We start from the raw sequence: 16710 nt of genomic DNA on the forward strand, positions 1-16710 counted from the left end.
TACATTTTTACATTACACAAGTATTTGCATTTATTAACATTTATTTGCATTCACATAAATTTTTATGCACTTGCAATTGTTTTGTGGAATTTCCAATCTATTCCGTTTCATTTCACTAATTTGCCGGCTGATTTGATTGCTTCCTAGTTTTACTAGTTGCTAACTGACATCTGATTTTTTTCTGTAATTGACGTCTGTGTTTTTGTGTTCTTTATGTGCTGAACTCCGTAATGCATAATGCTATTTCGCTCTATTTTCACAAATCTTTCGTTTTTTTTCTGTCATTCATACAATGAATTATCGGCAACTGACACTCTATGGCTGGGCTAAAATTCACTTAGATGCGATGTGTAGGCGTTTATAGTTTGTCGCTATTCTGCATTTCGAAGTTACTGGAAAGAAGAATAGTTCACCTACTTTTCACCACATTTGATGAATTTTCAAGAATATTTATTATACCTGGCCATTTCTTACCTCTTAGCATAAACAATCGTGCTCCGTTGTCCTTGGCATCCCCCCACCCACGCTGTCCGTGGTCAACTCGCTCTGTTTCGTGGATCTGAACCTTTGGTAGTGTGGTTAACTGTACAATTAAATAATTGCTAGGAAATACTTCAATGTTCTAAAGTATTTCCACTCGTATTTCTTCTACTATAAATCCATGTAGTGACGTCTTCTGTTCACAAAACCTCGACTTATTTTCTTGTATCCATTATTTGTTTTGTGTGGACGCGGTCTCTAATCACTTCTCTCTTCGAAAACATCCGGATTTTCCTCTTCACTCGAAAACAGACCATGTTGCTCGTTGATCGAAACAAGCGTAATTGAATCCATCAGTACTTCCTTGTTATTTACCAGAAAGAAATCATTTGTTCTTTGAATCCGCATGTGATGTCTACGGTCGGATTTTTTGAGGAATGTACATGTTATTAAATGTTAGTATGCACATGCTCATCGTTTATTTTTGTTCAGTAAATTTTGTTTGGTCATTAAATTATTATTATTATTATTATTGTTTATTTGTGTTTACATCAATTTGTTTTCGTTTTAAATCTTCCCATTCTTCGCGGTTCTTATTAATGCTGCATTCTTCCGCGTCTTCTATTAGTGCAGCTATTTTATTATATTATGTATTATTTATTTATTATATTTATGTATATTACATCATATTGTCTCTGGTATTCTTCCGAGTATTCTTTGATTATTATGCAAAAATGGCTGTTGATAATAGAATCCTTATTTTTGGTGTTTTTTCTCTTTTTCAGAGGATGGGAATTTTCCTTTCTCCTTTCCTTTTTTGCTAGCAATTTTACGCATCATGCACTTTGAATTGAATTGATTCCATGCTTCCAAGAGATTAAACTCTGTGGATGCTGAAACTCAATCTCAATCCATCTAATGATCACAGTAGGTCACGTGAAATCGATGAGAGCTCCTTTTCCGTTTCTTTTTCCTCGCGCTGCATGATTGTCTAACGATGATGGAAGAGGCTATTGTTAAACTAAGATTGAGGTTTATGGTTCAAGTTCTTGTCATTAAAGTGAACATGTGCTAAGCTCCCATGGTGTTTTTCGGGTTAAAAGCAGTGGTTGAGGTTATCATCCAGTTATATTCTCTCCTTCAACAGGTACAGCTCCGGATAACTCATAACTCATGAGCATTTCAGTGAAACACGCAACTCTATATATTTTATTATTTATATTGTATTTTCACCTCAAATCATTTAAAATCGCTTTGCTAATCCATAGGGTGGGTGTGGCGCAGTAGGTTGGAGGTCCGTTGTAGCCACATGGTCGATGGTTCGAAACCGCCCTGGTCCAAACCAAGCCTTTCATCCCCCTGGATGTGATAAATTGGTACCAGACTTGTCTGGGAGGATAAAAACACTGACTTGACCATCAGCTGTCCCCCGGAAGTCATTATATAGGCCAAAACCCCAACGATTACGAATTAAAGCAAAACGCGTTGGCGCATCCCAGGTGGATTGATACGCCAGTGGCTTTATCCTTTATCCTTATCCCTCTTGATAATCCATATCTAAGAGGAGTAAGAGTGGAAAATACTCAAGTAGAAGAACTAATAGAGGATAAAATCATCCACAAGCCTATCTTCAATGAAGACATTCATCACTGTCTTAAACGAAGCGTTTCAAAAAAACGAAATTGATGACTCTAATGCACAATGCAGGGCTCAGGGCGTAGGTTAGGCGGATTAGCGTTGTTAAGCTCAATTCCTTCTAATCATCCTGAAAAACGTAGCGGGGAACTTCTACGACACCTAACATAACAGGTCAGCCTCATCCATGCGCCACGTCCGTTCCCGACACCGTTTTTCAGGATGATAAAGGGAAATTGTCGCGCTCATACTAGTTAATCTACACATAATCACATAGTTAATCATCCGAACCATATATTGTCTTTGAGAGTTCCCAAAATCGTCAATTTTGTGATGCCTTTGAATTTTTTTTGCACAGTTTTTCTTTTTCCAAGCGCTACGCACCGAGAAAACACAAATGGGACCTGCCGGCGTGGGCCCTTTAGTTAAAAGCATCACCCCACGAATCTGAGGTGGTACGGATTTCAGGTGGAGTTTTCGTATACGGGATCGTAGATTATGGAGAGAACGGTGATTGTGTCCATTTATTCCTAATTTCCGTAAAAACGGCCCGGAAGATACGGCTTCGCACTATTTTGCGTTCTGGCGCACTATTTTCTACAGGGAGTTCGACTGAAGCGCGCCAGTCTTGTGCAGCGCCGCATCTTCCGGGACGTTTTTTACGGCAATTAGGAAGAAATGGACGGAATCACCCACTTCCCCATAATCTACGATCCTGTATACGAATACTCCACCTGAAATCTGCACCACCTCAGATTCGTGGAGTGATGCCTTTAAGTGCGCGCGCCAACGAATGCTGGATAGCTTTAGGTGCAGTGCAAGCTCCAGATAAGGCGGAAGTTCGCGTCCTGTGCAAAAATTATGTGAACATCTCTTTGCGGCGTTCACCGCCGAGCACTTACATTTATCACATCACTTCCCTAGCCTCCATCCTAAGGGAGAACTACCCCCGTAACAGCTCTGGGCGCATCAATTTTGCACTTATTTTGTCGGACGTGTTTTCGCAGGCGGCAGACGTCATCGGTCGTGTTACTCATAACTCTTTTCTGGACTCCTTTCTTAAAGGATTGGTTCTGCGTTGTTGCTGCTCCTACTTTCTTCCAAACTGCACCCTATCCCCTACCTATTGGTAAAGAGAATCAAAAATCCTCAAAAAATAATATCCATACACAAAGAAGAATCCGTCCACAAAAATTTCACAAGAAAATATCCATCCCTAAAAATTTCTGTGAACGCAGCTTCTAAGATGTCCTAAAAAATCGTATATTTTTATACTCCAAGGTATGGCATCAAAAACTGAAAGCGACAAAGAAAAGGAAAAGTCATTCCTTGTTCTTAAAAAGAGACTAGATGAACCTATGATCACTTATGAGAATATTTTCATTTCTTCTGGGCCATCCAAGAGCTGCAAACGTTCGTGTATGTTGTATCATCCTTAGTTCCGTGTTCTAAATTGGAAACTAGACACCTCATCAATCTTGCATTGCACTTTCAGTCTTCGAAAAAAAATTGCAAACATTCAGGGACTAATTTTGCTGTAATTCCGATTCATTCAGGAAAACATTATGTGTCAGAGAAGAGAACGGCATTTTGGTGGTTTTTTTCGTTTCTATCAATTTCAATCTTTACGGAAACGGAACCCTTTGCTCAAAGAGCACAAATGCGCGTTATAACTGGAAATATGCTGAATACGAGATAAACGGACACGAATGAAGACGTGTGTATCACTCTGGGTAGCTGCGTGCGTTGCGGCGACGCGCCGCGGTCGCTCGGAAGAACGGTTTCGATTTCAACTCTAGCTACAGAAAAACTCTTACTTTATGTCCCCTTGTCAAGCTTTATGAGAGAACTCGGCTGAAAATTTCAGGGAAATGAAAGAAAAAGATGTGAACATGAAGATTCAATGGAAGAAAAGTAGAAGGAAAAAGAAGGGCATGATTTTTTTTTGTATTCTTACTTGTAATCACTGTGCCACCTGGAATTCTCTAAAATTATTGCCTTGATATAAAGTGCGACTGTGCGTGGTATGCTTCGAATGAGGTTTTCCTATAGTAATATAAACAAAAATAAATAATCCCATAAACAATAAAATCCTACCTTTGCCGTACTTTTCAGGGACTTGTGTAGTAATTTGAGAATTAAGTTGTGTACAAATATTTTCTATGAAACGTTTCGTACGAGCCATCCCTATTGTTTCCAGTGAAATACTCCTAAATTAGAAGCTTGCTTCATTTTCTTAAAATTAGAAGTTTTCCCACGGTGATCTGGAATGCCTCTCAGCATTTTCCCATCACATGGAATGTTTTGATGTCTTAACGGCAGCCATTAATTTTCAGCACTTGCGGTCGTAGAAAAGACGCAAAATATGAGATTTTAGAAAAAAAAAGATCTAGTAGAAAAGGGGAACTCTGTGTATGAAATTGGGAATAAAGTCATGTGATGAAGGAGAAAATCCGAGAAAATACCGAGAAGAGGGAGAGAGTACTCAGATTCAATCAAACGTAGTCAAATATGATTTTCGTTTTCAGGAAGGAGAAGTGACGTTAGTGAAAGGAGACTGTATTCACGTCAATCTTTTGTGACGAAAATGATCATTCTCTTCTTGTTCGATTCGATTACCACCCGACATAATACAAAAGCACTTCTGGTAGAATAACCAGTTTATTGTGTCCTAAATACTTATCGGAATGAAAAACTGCACATTATCTCGTCACTGATGCTGCACTTCACTTCTTAAGATCGAATCACGTGGCGAAATCATTCACATCGCCCGTTCTCAAAAAAAAGCATCCTTCAACTTCATTTGAACACTTTTGGATCTTCGACACTTCATCTCGGATAATCTAATTTTACTGCATAGTTCTTATTTTCGCGGTCTTTCGGCTGTCAAACGCTGTGTTTTTTTATTATCGTTTTGTTTTTTTTTAAATCTCTATTTTTCAAGTTACATTTTTAAATTAATTTTTTTTAATCATACTTTCAGAGCTTCATCTTTATGTGAAATAATCTAGTTTTACCGCATGATTCCTATTTTCACGTTTTTTCGGGCATTAAGCGGTGCATTGTTTGTTATTGTTTTGTTTATTTTTTGAATCACTCTATTTTTTAAATTGCATTTTTAGATTAATTTTTTTTTATATTACACTTCCAGATCTTTACCTTCACGCTTTTTCGGGTATTAAGCGGTGCATTGTTTATTATTGTTTTGTTTATTTTTTAAGTCTCTATTTTTTAATTCACATTTTTAGATTTATCTTTTTTTGAACCATACTTTCAGAGCTTCGCCTTAATGTCAGATAATCTAGTTTTACTGGATGATTCCTATTTTCACGATTGTTTTTAAAGCTATCATGGGGTGTATTATTTGTTATTGTTTGGTTTATTTTTTCCTGATTTTTATTATTATTATTATTTATTCACGTTTATAGTGGAAAGAACTTTAATGCAACCAGAAAAGTGTACGAATAAACCAGTAGGACCTTCCTCTGATTAATTAAAAGATTAATATTAAAATAATGATTAGGGTAATTGTGTTCAATCAGCCCGCCGCTCTAGTCCACCCTGATAAATCTTCTTGAAAATTTTGTTAATTTTCTATTTCTGTGAAATCTCACGGAAATTCACTTTTTGGAACTGTTGATTGACAAAAATTCGTTTCAGAACTTGATTATCCTGGATGTAATTTCTTCGCACAGCTTCTCAGCAGAATTGGTGCACTGATTGAAAAAGAAAAAGACAAAATAAATTTCCTCGATAAATTCCATCCAGTCCTTGCCGATTGCAAGTTAGGGAAACATATGTAGTGACGGGGGACTTTCTCTTCGTTTTTCAATAAAAATAATCACCTAGTGTAGAAAATAACTTTTTTCCAGTGTTTTCAAGTTTTTTTTTAAAGATTTGTTTCACTTTTTTCAGCCTTTAGTTTAATTCAAAATTTAATTTGATTAATTTTTTTGAAATTTAATTTTAATTTTTAGTTCAGAGTCCACTGAGAATCAAAACTGTACTGTAACGTATCCCTTTGAACTCCTTAGGTAATCTTGGGGCAAATTATTGGATTTTTTAAAAGCACTGTACTACGAATTTGACGCGTATTTTTATCCTGGTACTGATTTTCAACGCTTTTCTTCCAAAGTTCCTCGTAGGACCTCAATTTGTGCAAATGAAAAGAGGATTTATTTATTAAGGGATTAATAATTCAGGGGATAACCCAATAATTCGGATGCGATGCTCTAAAAACGTTCTTCATAAGCGATGCTCCGACATCCGTGAAGGGATATTTAAAGGCAGCATACCACGAATCTGATGTGGTGAGTGAATCCGCAGGAAAAGCTATAGATGGGTCGGAGCTTGCGGGATCCGGGCTGGTTCTCTCCTTTCTTTCTAATCGTCGTGAAAAACGGCGCGGGAACTATTTTAGTTCCTACGAGTGTACTCTAGAACGCTCCTCTGTGTACACGGTTCCGCTCCCCTTAGCAGCCTTTTCATTGGTTTTACTTGAATAGGGCGGTGAGAAGACATCACTGATCTTCTACCGATCGTACATGGATGCGGCGTGTGGACAAGGATTGGCGACTGAAATCCTAATCAAAAACGTCGCCTTCCACGCTGTTTCTTACGGCGATCAGGAAAAATGAACGGAACCATCCCTGATCCCGGAATCTGCAACGCTAACTTTAGATTTTCCCGCCGATTTCCTCAGATTCGTTGTATGCTGCCTTTAAATATCTCATCACGGATGTCGGGATGTCGGGAGCTTAGCACGGCTTAAGAAGAACGTTTTTAGAGCATCGGATTCAAATTACTGGGTTATCCCGTAAATTAATAATCTCCTAGTAAATAAATCCCTTCTTCATTTGCACAAATTAAGGTTTTAGGGGGAACTTTGGAAGAAAACACTGAATGTCAGGACCAGGATAAAAATAACCATGGATAAGAGTAAGGTTGGTATGTTAAGGAGAATACGCTTTAGATTTTGAAAAAAAAGTCATTCTTTGGAGTATATTATCCTAAAAAAAAAACTGAGAAATAAATTTCTGAAAATAAAGGACCTATGGAATATTCATTACAGAATATTATAAACTTTGAGTATAAGGTATCATTATTTATTATTAGAACAGAATAGAATATTTATAGATTATTTATGGACCGGTTCTGACGTCCTGTTGAAGCACTACTTCAGATTTCTTGTGGTGCTCGATTCGCTAGCCTTCACTGAACAACAAAAAATTAAAGTAGTGGGATTTTCTGTAGAATTAGAAATGTTTCTCTTCTAACAACGATTTCTTCCTCGTTGTTTTTTTTTTAGAATAATTATACATTATTTATGGATTATTTTACCCAGCAATTACAGCTCTGTGTACTGTTTGTTCACCTTACCACAATTTGTTCTCCCTCGTATTCGGATCGTCGACCACATACGTATCGTATCACGCTTGACTCCGTCTCCGTCTCCGTCCGTCCGTTCGTCCGTCCGTCCGTTGATCCCGTCGTCGTTGTTCGTCTTTTCCAGCGCTCGTTTGATTGATTTGACGACGATAGACTCGAACGCGATAAACGGTTCCCCTTCAATTGTTCCCTGACATCTCATATCTCATCTCAGTGGAATTGCTCGCAATTGACTGGGATTTTTTTTCACATCCCATAACCCCATAACCTATGACTCCTCTGATTTTTTCCCTGAAAACAATATTCACGTTAAAATCACTTTCGGCTACTATGGGTTATAAATGGGTTGTTTGGTCAGCGTGGACGAGTTCTCATGTGTATAACATTTTATTATATTATTATAGTATATTTATTTATAATTGTTTATTATTTATAGTATAAATTATTACATTTTTTTAAATTGTATTATTATAGTTTTACTATATTATTATAGTATTTTGTCTTGTGCTTTATTTAATTATATATTTATATATATTTTGTATCATTATTATATGATATTTATTTATGTTACATCGTATTTATTACATATTTATTGTTATATGTTGTTTATTTACATCATTATTTATTATTTATTAAATTTTATTAAAATTTAAAACTTAAAGTACTCTCTAATTTCCCATTTATTTATTATTATTATGTTGTTTATTTATATTATTATTTATTATATTTTCTTAAAATTTGAAACCTAAAGTACTCTCCAATTTACTATCTATTTACTATTATTATTATGTTGTTTATTTATATTATTATTTACTATTTATTATGTTTTATTAAAATTCAAAACTTAAAATACTCTTCAATTTGATTCATTCGATTTTGTTACGAACCGAGCAGAGATCAGGGCAGCTCAGTCAGTTAGGACTCAACTATTTAAAGGAAATCTCAGGCTGAGAGATTTACAGGAAATCGATTTTTTTCACGAATTGTTCACGTGATATGCTTGTGCATATGTACGCGTATTAACGTGTACAATCAAGTAAAGAGTGAAACGGTGAACTCGTCCATCCTACCCCAAAACTATAAGAGAAATAATTCCAACTCCTGAATCGTTTTCTAGCGCTGTCATTTTTTTCCCTGGGGGAAGGGGGGACGATTAGCCGTTGATATTTATTCTTTGTCCACTTTATCAAATTTAAAAAGGTTTTATCAGTTGATTCCGTGTTTGCAAAGTGAAACATGAGACTCACCGTAGTCCCATTTTGATAAATCAAGAACCAATTCGTCCTCGTTTTTCTTTTCGTGGTGTTTCTTTAATATACGGTTTTACTGTACTCTGCGTGTACTTTAAAGGCATCACCCCACGAATTTGGGATGGTACGAGTCTCAGGTGGGTTATGCCCTTACGGGGTCGTAAATTGTGGGAAAGGGGGTGATTCCGTTCATCTTTTCCTAATCGCCGTAAAAAACCGGCACAGAAGATGCGGCGCGTGCACAAGGTTGGCGCGCTCCAATTGAACTCGTTGTGGAAGATAGCGCCCCGGAACGCTCGAAACCGTATCTTCCGGGCCGTTTTTTACGGTGATTAGGAAGAAATGGACGGAATCACCTTTTTCCTCACAATCTACGACCCCGTATAGGAATAACTCACCTGAAACTCGTACCATCCCAAATTCGTGGGGTGATGGAAACCACGAAATTCCCTGCATGGAGAAACGTGTTGCGCGTGAATGTACAGTTCAGCATTTGACACTTAAAAAAAAACAAATTACCACACATGTAGGCAAAAAGATTCTAAGAAACAAAAGAGAAAAACCAACTGAAAGAAAGGTTCGAAATGTTTTACAGCTTCTTTACCGAGTGCAATTTGCAGTAACCATAGAAGAATTCAATTATTGTTTTCACTTTGTTGTACCTAGGTTTCTTTACAATGTTTCTTTTTTTTAATGAGTGATTTGTTGCGACTTCTCGTCATTTTCAAGTGCGAAACAGTTGTATTTTTGTCTTTCCCTTCTTTTGTAGTGAAGAATTAGTTGTACGTTCCTCACGCAGCTCAAGATTCTTCCTAGTTTTTGCTTCGAGCAAAAACCTGTTGTTAAAATTATCGAGGAAAATGGTTAGTGTATGTGAAAAAAGAGGAAAAGAGGAAAGGTGAGAAAGGGAAGAGAGAAAAATGATAATGAATCTCACTGTGTCTTCTTTTGATATTCACATAATAATAACTCAAGTAAGGAAGAATAGAATAGAATAATAAATAATAGTAATAAATAGTAATAATAATAAACAATAGTAATAAATAGTAATAATAATAAACAATAATAATAAATAGTAATAATAATAATAAATAATAATAGAATATGCACAATAAATTGGAAGGAGTGGCGGGAGTATACATTTTCTTGCTGTTTTCGTATTCATTCCATTGTATATAAGTAAATCCCGCAGTATGGAGGTGTACGGTATCAATTTATCTTAGTATGACGTGAGTAGTGTGAATTTTTCTTTAATTTTAGAAGTATTCTCACTCGCAACGAATGCGTCCAATTCGACCCTAATTTTTATCAATATATTTTAAAACTGATTCTTAATTTAAAATTTTTTAGGTATATTTGTACATCTGAGTGAGGTCTCATAATTTAATTGATTAATTTATAATTACAATTTGATTTTTATACGTATTTATGTTAATTCTTTTTATTTCTTTTTACTTGACCGCGTCTCTGACCGTGCGTGGATCGTACTTTTGAGGGGTCTAGGAAGTGCCTGGAAGAAACACCCAACAGGATATCTTATTGATGGAAGACGAAGTTCTTTCAATGCAGATAACACAAAATCATTGTAAATTGGGATTTACGGAAGTCTATATGGCCTATACAGTGGATTGCGGTGAATTTATTTGGTTTGAGGGAGGTTTTGAACCATCGACCGTGCAATCGCAGTCGAAACCTCTCGCAGCTATAGTAGGATCAAAACGACATGAACGGCACGGTGCTGTTGCGTAGGCGGCTACGTTCGGCGTTCGAATCGGCGCCACGAAGCAAGCGGTTAGAATCGAGGCGATACCGTCGCGAACTGCAGCGAAGAATGGTGCTAGCAAGGGTCTACCTCCGATCCTATCCGCTCCGCTTCGAACGTAGCCGCCTACGCAACTGCACCGTGCTTCATGTCGTTTCGACCCAACTTTACCTACCCTGCTAATGCACCCGCTCACTTGTTTTGTTTATTTTGTTTCTCTACCATAACCATCATGATAAAATCATTGTAGATTGCACCATAAATCAGATTGTTTGGCGGGACTGTAGTGGGAGACTGGGCGGCTGTTATTACAATCAGATTGCGATCATATCTTTCAATTCGTTATTGCAGCCCCACGCATAACTTATGACAGTGTCCTTTCTGTTCCAATCAGCAGGTGATGAAAGCTGATCCTCAACGTAATGCGACAAGAAAGGCGTCAATGGCGGACCTGGCAGCACTGGCACACGCAGGATTGCGCCATCGCCAAGCGATCAGTTTTCGTGCAATCCAATCCGGTTACTACGTCAACTCAAAATTATCTGATTTGTAGTGCAATTGCTTAAGTTTTTGCTTTCGAAGTGCAGCTGTGGGATCCTCACTCAGACCTGCATCCAGAATGAAGCTAGCGAAGGCGGCAACGCGAGCAGAAATGCTTGTGCATTTGCACTAGAAGTCAGGCCATTTAGACTCGGTTATATTCTACGGAGGTCATGCCATCTGCTTCAGGGATAGCGAGGCGGAACGACATATCGTAGAGTTACGGGACCATCGCGAACTGCAGCGACGAATAGTGCTAAAAAGAACTACACTCGATCCTAACCGCTACGCTCTGCTTCATAGGTGCGATAAGGAGAAACCGGACCCTCCTCAGGTGAAGGGGGTTTAGCTCATGGGGTGCAGTTCAAGTGAAGGGGTCCTTTCGCCAGCCATCCAAAAGTGAAAGGGATAATTTCGCTAACCGTTTAAAAGTGAAGGAAGTCCTTTCCCCAACCGTTTGAAAGTGAAGGGGGTCAGAGCACGGCTCCGGCTATCGCATCTATGCTCCGCTTCGAGCGCAGCCGCCTACGCAACTGCACCGTGCTTGAAGTCGTTTTACCCTACTATAATTACCTAATCTCGCCTTTGAAATTCTTATCTCCAGAGATTTATTTTATTTTTTTATATTTTCCTAGTGATCTCCTTCATTGAATTAAAGGAATGCCAGCCACACATTAATTCGTTATGATATAACGGGCATTCCTGATGTCGGGGGAATGTATTGGATTTCACCATAAATAACTAAATAAGCAATGAGACTTGGTAACTCGTAACTTTTGGCGAAATAAAAATATTCCGCAGAAGGTTATGACACTTTTATGGTAATTGCAAGGACTACACTTCCAAGCAAGTGTAGAATTTCTCTGATTCCATTCCATTTTGGTATCGTATGCGTTATCGACTCTCTCGCTCTAAAGCCTGGGAATTGAATGATTTCTGCTTATTAGAGCCATGCGGAGCGTGTATTTCTCTCGAATAGCATATGTTCGATCTTCCTTGTAAATAATAGCATTTTGTTATTTAGAACTTCCGATTTTTCTCATTGTTTACCTTTGATGTTTAGGATAAGCACAAAATTGAAGAATATTTCATCCTTTCTAATTTCTTGCAAAGCAGCTGTGCTTTTTCCCTGATATTTAGACGTGCCTACTGTCACGAAAGGTAGAATCGGGTTAAAACAGAACAGAACTTGGTACAGTTGCGCAAACGGTTGCGGCCGCTCTGGGACCCTCTAATTTGGTCAGTGGAACTGTCGGCGATGTGACAGTTCCTCAGCGTGAGTTCAAACGTAACGGTTTACGCAATTGCAAACCACCGCCTTGGAATGTTTACGCCCGACTGCACGAGATCCTGGCCATAAGATTGATTTTCACTGAAATTCGTTGATTTTTTGTTCGAGAACGATAGCTGAGTCGAGTTAAAATGGAAGAAAAATCCACTCAAAGCTATTTTCTGTCGAATTTAACACCCCAAGTGTCAGGATTCTCGCGTCATATGATTTCTTAACGAGGCAGTCAAGTTCTCCTCACTTGTCTGCTCATTTATCAAGCCATTGCACCACCTTAGTCAAAATATTGACAGTAGCGGATGACTTGTTGCTGTACATTCCCAGTCCAAATGTCTCTGTGGATCGATTCTGAAGTTTACCTGGTCACCTGCAGAAGTTTTTGTTCTTGAGATTCATATAAGTTTTCATAAGTTAAATTAAGTTGGTCACCCAAAACCTGGTATCCGTTTATCTACCGTAGCGTTCTGGGTCTGGAAAAAGGATCTCGCGTGAGGATTTCTCACCTTCTGTAGCAGGAGAATGATCTGCCAACCCATCACTCCTCATGCTTTGAAGGGCCATGGCTTTGAAGGTCTTGTTGTGTAAAATTCAGGCGAAGTTCTAGTGAGCTCTGTTCCATTTTGTTGTTTTTTTTTCTTGTTTTATGGCACACCTGAAGGTGTTTTCAGTAAATAAATAAATATCTGATCTTTCTAAAACATCCAGAAATAAGCAGCTTGGAATGGGTGGAGGGGAGGGGAACGTTGCTGAATATGCCATCCAAGATGCCAAGTAGCACCCGATCTAACGATGCGTCAGCTCACGTGTCAGCTCACGCCACCAAAAACACAAACTATCGGGTCGGGAATAGCAATGAAGTCTCGACGTTACGTGCTGATTCACCGTAATCACAAAACAACTGCTATCCATGTGACAGCTCCCTTCTGGAAGCTAGAAATTCGCACTTTGATGTCCCTGCCTCTTCCTCCTTCCCCTGCTTCTGGATCATGTCTTTCTTTTCCAAAACAGCTCCACATTTGGGCAGGCAGGATACCATAGTTTGCTTGCAAGTTTTCTCTTCTAAGTGGACATGTGGATAGTCCAATTTAAGCAACAGCTAAGATTGTTAACAAACTTTATTACGGCTAACGTTTCGGCGTCGTCGCTTTCGTCAGAGCCTGGAAAGTCAGATCATTGTTGTTACTGTTGCTTAAATTGGACTTGACTATCGACAACTTGCAATCTCTATGCAAAGATTCAGGGAAAGTTGAACTTTCGCACTTCTAAGTGGACATATCCACTTTTGAACTGTCTGGATTTATATCCTCGAATTTAGCGTTTGCTCGTCAAAACCTCTACATTGACTCTGGTGGATCTAACCCTTACGAGAAATCAACCGCTGCTTTGTTTTTTTTTTCAGAAAACTATTAGAAAGTTGGCAAAAATATTGATTTTATATTTGTCCCGGAACGTGAAAATACTGGACGAAGTCTTTTTTTTCATGTTTCACCGTTCCAAACCGTTTAAGTTTAACAAGTATATCTTCATTTTCTTTTCTTCATTTCTTTTCCTTTTTTCGTTATATCCTGTACTGATTAAATATATTTTAATTTCAAACTCGAAAATTCAACTTAAATTTCAAACAAAACTCATATCAGTTGCCAAGAGAATAAGCCTTTTTTACATTCCTAACCACTATTCCCTCATTCGTTGCACTAATTGCAGCAATGAATTGATTTAGGAAAGATTATTGTCGGGTCGAAACGACTTGTACTCGACGACAACGACTAGGTATAGTTGCACGAGCGGTCGCGCTGGAGAAACGCGATTTTTGACCGCTCGCGTACGGACTGCGAGCGCCCTGCTTGGGAAGCTGCCAAATTTTGCCAAGTTACGCCACCCGGGTCGATGATGGCCGCATTTCTTTGTTTATTTTCATCTTTTTGTGCCTTTCATTCTGATTTTTTTCGTCTTTCATGTTTTTTTATTTCGTATTTTTGTTATTGTATTTGCTGTACTGTATTTGCTTTTGTTGTAGAGATCTACACTATATCTGTATTGTTCCTAAGTTATTTTAATGTGTTTGTTTTCAAGTTAGTGCTCCTTTTTTGGTTCTAAGGAATGAAGCGTGAGCGAAAAAACAAGAAAAAAGAGGAGCCTTAACATAGAAATAATTACAATTTTGAACCAATTTTCAAAAACAAAATATGAACAAAGGCAATACAATAAATTAAGAACAATACAGATGCAATATAGAACTCTATAGCAAAAGCAAGTACAGCAAACATAACAAAAATACGAAGAAAAGAAACATAAAAGACGAGAAAATCAGAAAAAAAGACAAAAAGATGAAAATAAACAGAGAAACGCGGCCAATATCCATTCCATCGGGGTCACTTGGCAGCTTGCCAAGCGGACCATTCACAGACGGTGTACGAGCGGTCCGCTAGGAAATTTGCCAGAAAAAAAAAAGAAAAACAAGAAAGAAGGGAAAGGCAAAAAGAAAAACCGCGTTGCTCCAGCGCCGCCGCTCGTGCAACTACACAATACTTCATGTCGTTTTTTCACGACTATAACTTGAAGGCATCATCCCACGAATCTGTGGTGGTACGAATTTCAGGTGGAGTATTCGTACACGGCACACTAGATTATGGAGAAAGGGGCGATTCCGTCCATTTCTTTCCAATTGCCGTAAAAAATTGCCCGGAAGATACGGTTTCGGGCGTTCCGGCGCGCTATTTTCTACAAGGAGTTCGATTGGAGCGCGCTAGCCTTGTGCGCGCGCCCCATCATTCGTGGGGTGATGCCTTTGAGCTGCTGTAGACCAAATGATTAAGTAGTGATCGTTCCGAAATGATGATGATATAATAACCGCATTGCAAGAATAGAGGTGAAAGACAACACAGAAAGGAATGTTCCCGTGAATAATGCTTTCGAAAATTCTAAAATTGTCAAACGATTTGATAGTGGCAACGATTGCACGATAAAACAGTTGTATGTTTTCGTTGTGACTCAATCGTTTGTCTCCATATAAACACATATTTTGTATTAGCAACAGAACTATAAATTTGCTAGAACGTGTTGTTTACAAATTCCTATGGAACTTTTTCCTGATCTTCGTTGTCCATCTAGAATTACCATAGTTTGCTTCACATCATTTATTGAAATAAACTGAATTCTCTCGAAATCGACAGAATGCAGTTATGCCCGCAGTTACGTACGTAAACAAAGAAGTACGAATATGGGAGCTAATTCAAATATTACAATTCATATTTCACTTTTTTCTGCGGATGTTGATGGAATTTCTAAGTTCTTTGCCTTGCTTCAGTTCATGTTTCCCACTGTTTTCATCCAGAAAAAGCATCATTTTGTTTATTGGTAGGTTTCAAACGGACTGATCATAGGCACTTTATTGAATGGAGGCCTTCAAGGCATTCGTTTGGGATGGTCTTGTTTATTCGTTTGTTTATTTATTTGTGCGCTCATCAAATAGTCCATTCGTTCGTTCATTCAACCATTCGTTCGATCATTCATTCATTCATTCATTCATTCATTCATTCATTCATTCATTCATCCATTCACTTATCCATTCGTTTATTTATTTGTCCACTCATCAAATAGTCCATTCGTTCAACATTCGTTCATTCAACCATTCGTTCGCTCATTCAATCATCCATTCGTTTATTTATTTGTCCACTCATTAAGTAGTCCATTCATTCGTTCATTCATTCGTCCATTCATTCGTTCGTTCATTCATTCATCAGGTTCTTACTCTGAAATCCTTCTTTGATATATCAGACTACGGTTTAACGCTAAATATCGACTATTTAATACATTCCTGCAGTGCAAACGCATGAACGCATCATTTTCCGCTCTACGGTCTTAGTTACCACTGCGACGATGTCGAGGACCAAAAACATCAAATGCCAATGTCTCTAAGTAGAGTTGCTGCTCTGCTGCCGGGTCCCATCGTTGAATTATGTGGAATGAATCCTACGCATCCTAGTAGTATCTAAGACAATTATTCGATGAAAAGGACAAAAATTACCGCAATTATTTGTGGACTTTATGCTTCGGGCTGGAGCGAAGCCTGGTGAAAAATCGCTGGTCCCCGCGCTAAGTTCTGTTTTCGGCGCGTCTGCAGCTTGAGCGTCCTGCAACGAAAACGCTGCGAACGCTGAAACTCGAAACATGGAATTCGCCGGTGTCTATGGTAATTTTTGTGATTCAATTCTTGTTCGTGAGTGCTAGAAGGAAATGTTGTTGGTCGGGACCTTTTTTTTGGAGTATTGTGTTCTCACGATGTTCATATTGTGTCTCAATTTTTCCTGTTACTTCGAACACTTCTAGAACCTTCTAGAAATAGAGGAAGACATTCAAATAGTGCT

General features: G+C 38.3%; 1 protein-coding gene across 1 annotated transcript; it reads right to left on the minus strand.

The window, feature by feature from the left end:
* Positions 1–7462: 7462 nt before the first annotated feature.
* Positions 7463–7705, minus strand: RB195_007851 (uncharacterized protein; the record flags this gene model as incomplete). The annotated part of the gene is made up of 1 exon (XM_064181701.1): positions 7463–7705. One exon carries the CDS (start codon positions 7703–7705, stop codon positions 7463–7465), a length of 243 nt encoding a protein of 80 aa, XP_064038470.1.
* Positions 7706–16710: the final 9005 nt, after the last annotated feature.

This window comes from Necator americanus, chromosome I (assembly GCF_031761385.1).
Source record: "Necator americanus strain Aroian chromosome I, whole genome shotgun sequence".
Taxonomy (NCBI): Eukaryota; Metazoa; Nematoda; class Chromadorea; order Rhabditida; family Ancylostomatidae; genus Necator; species Necator americanus.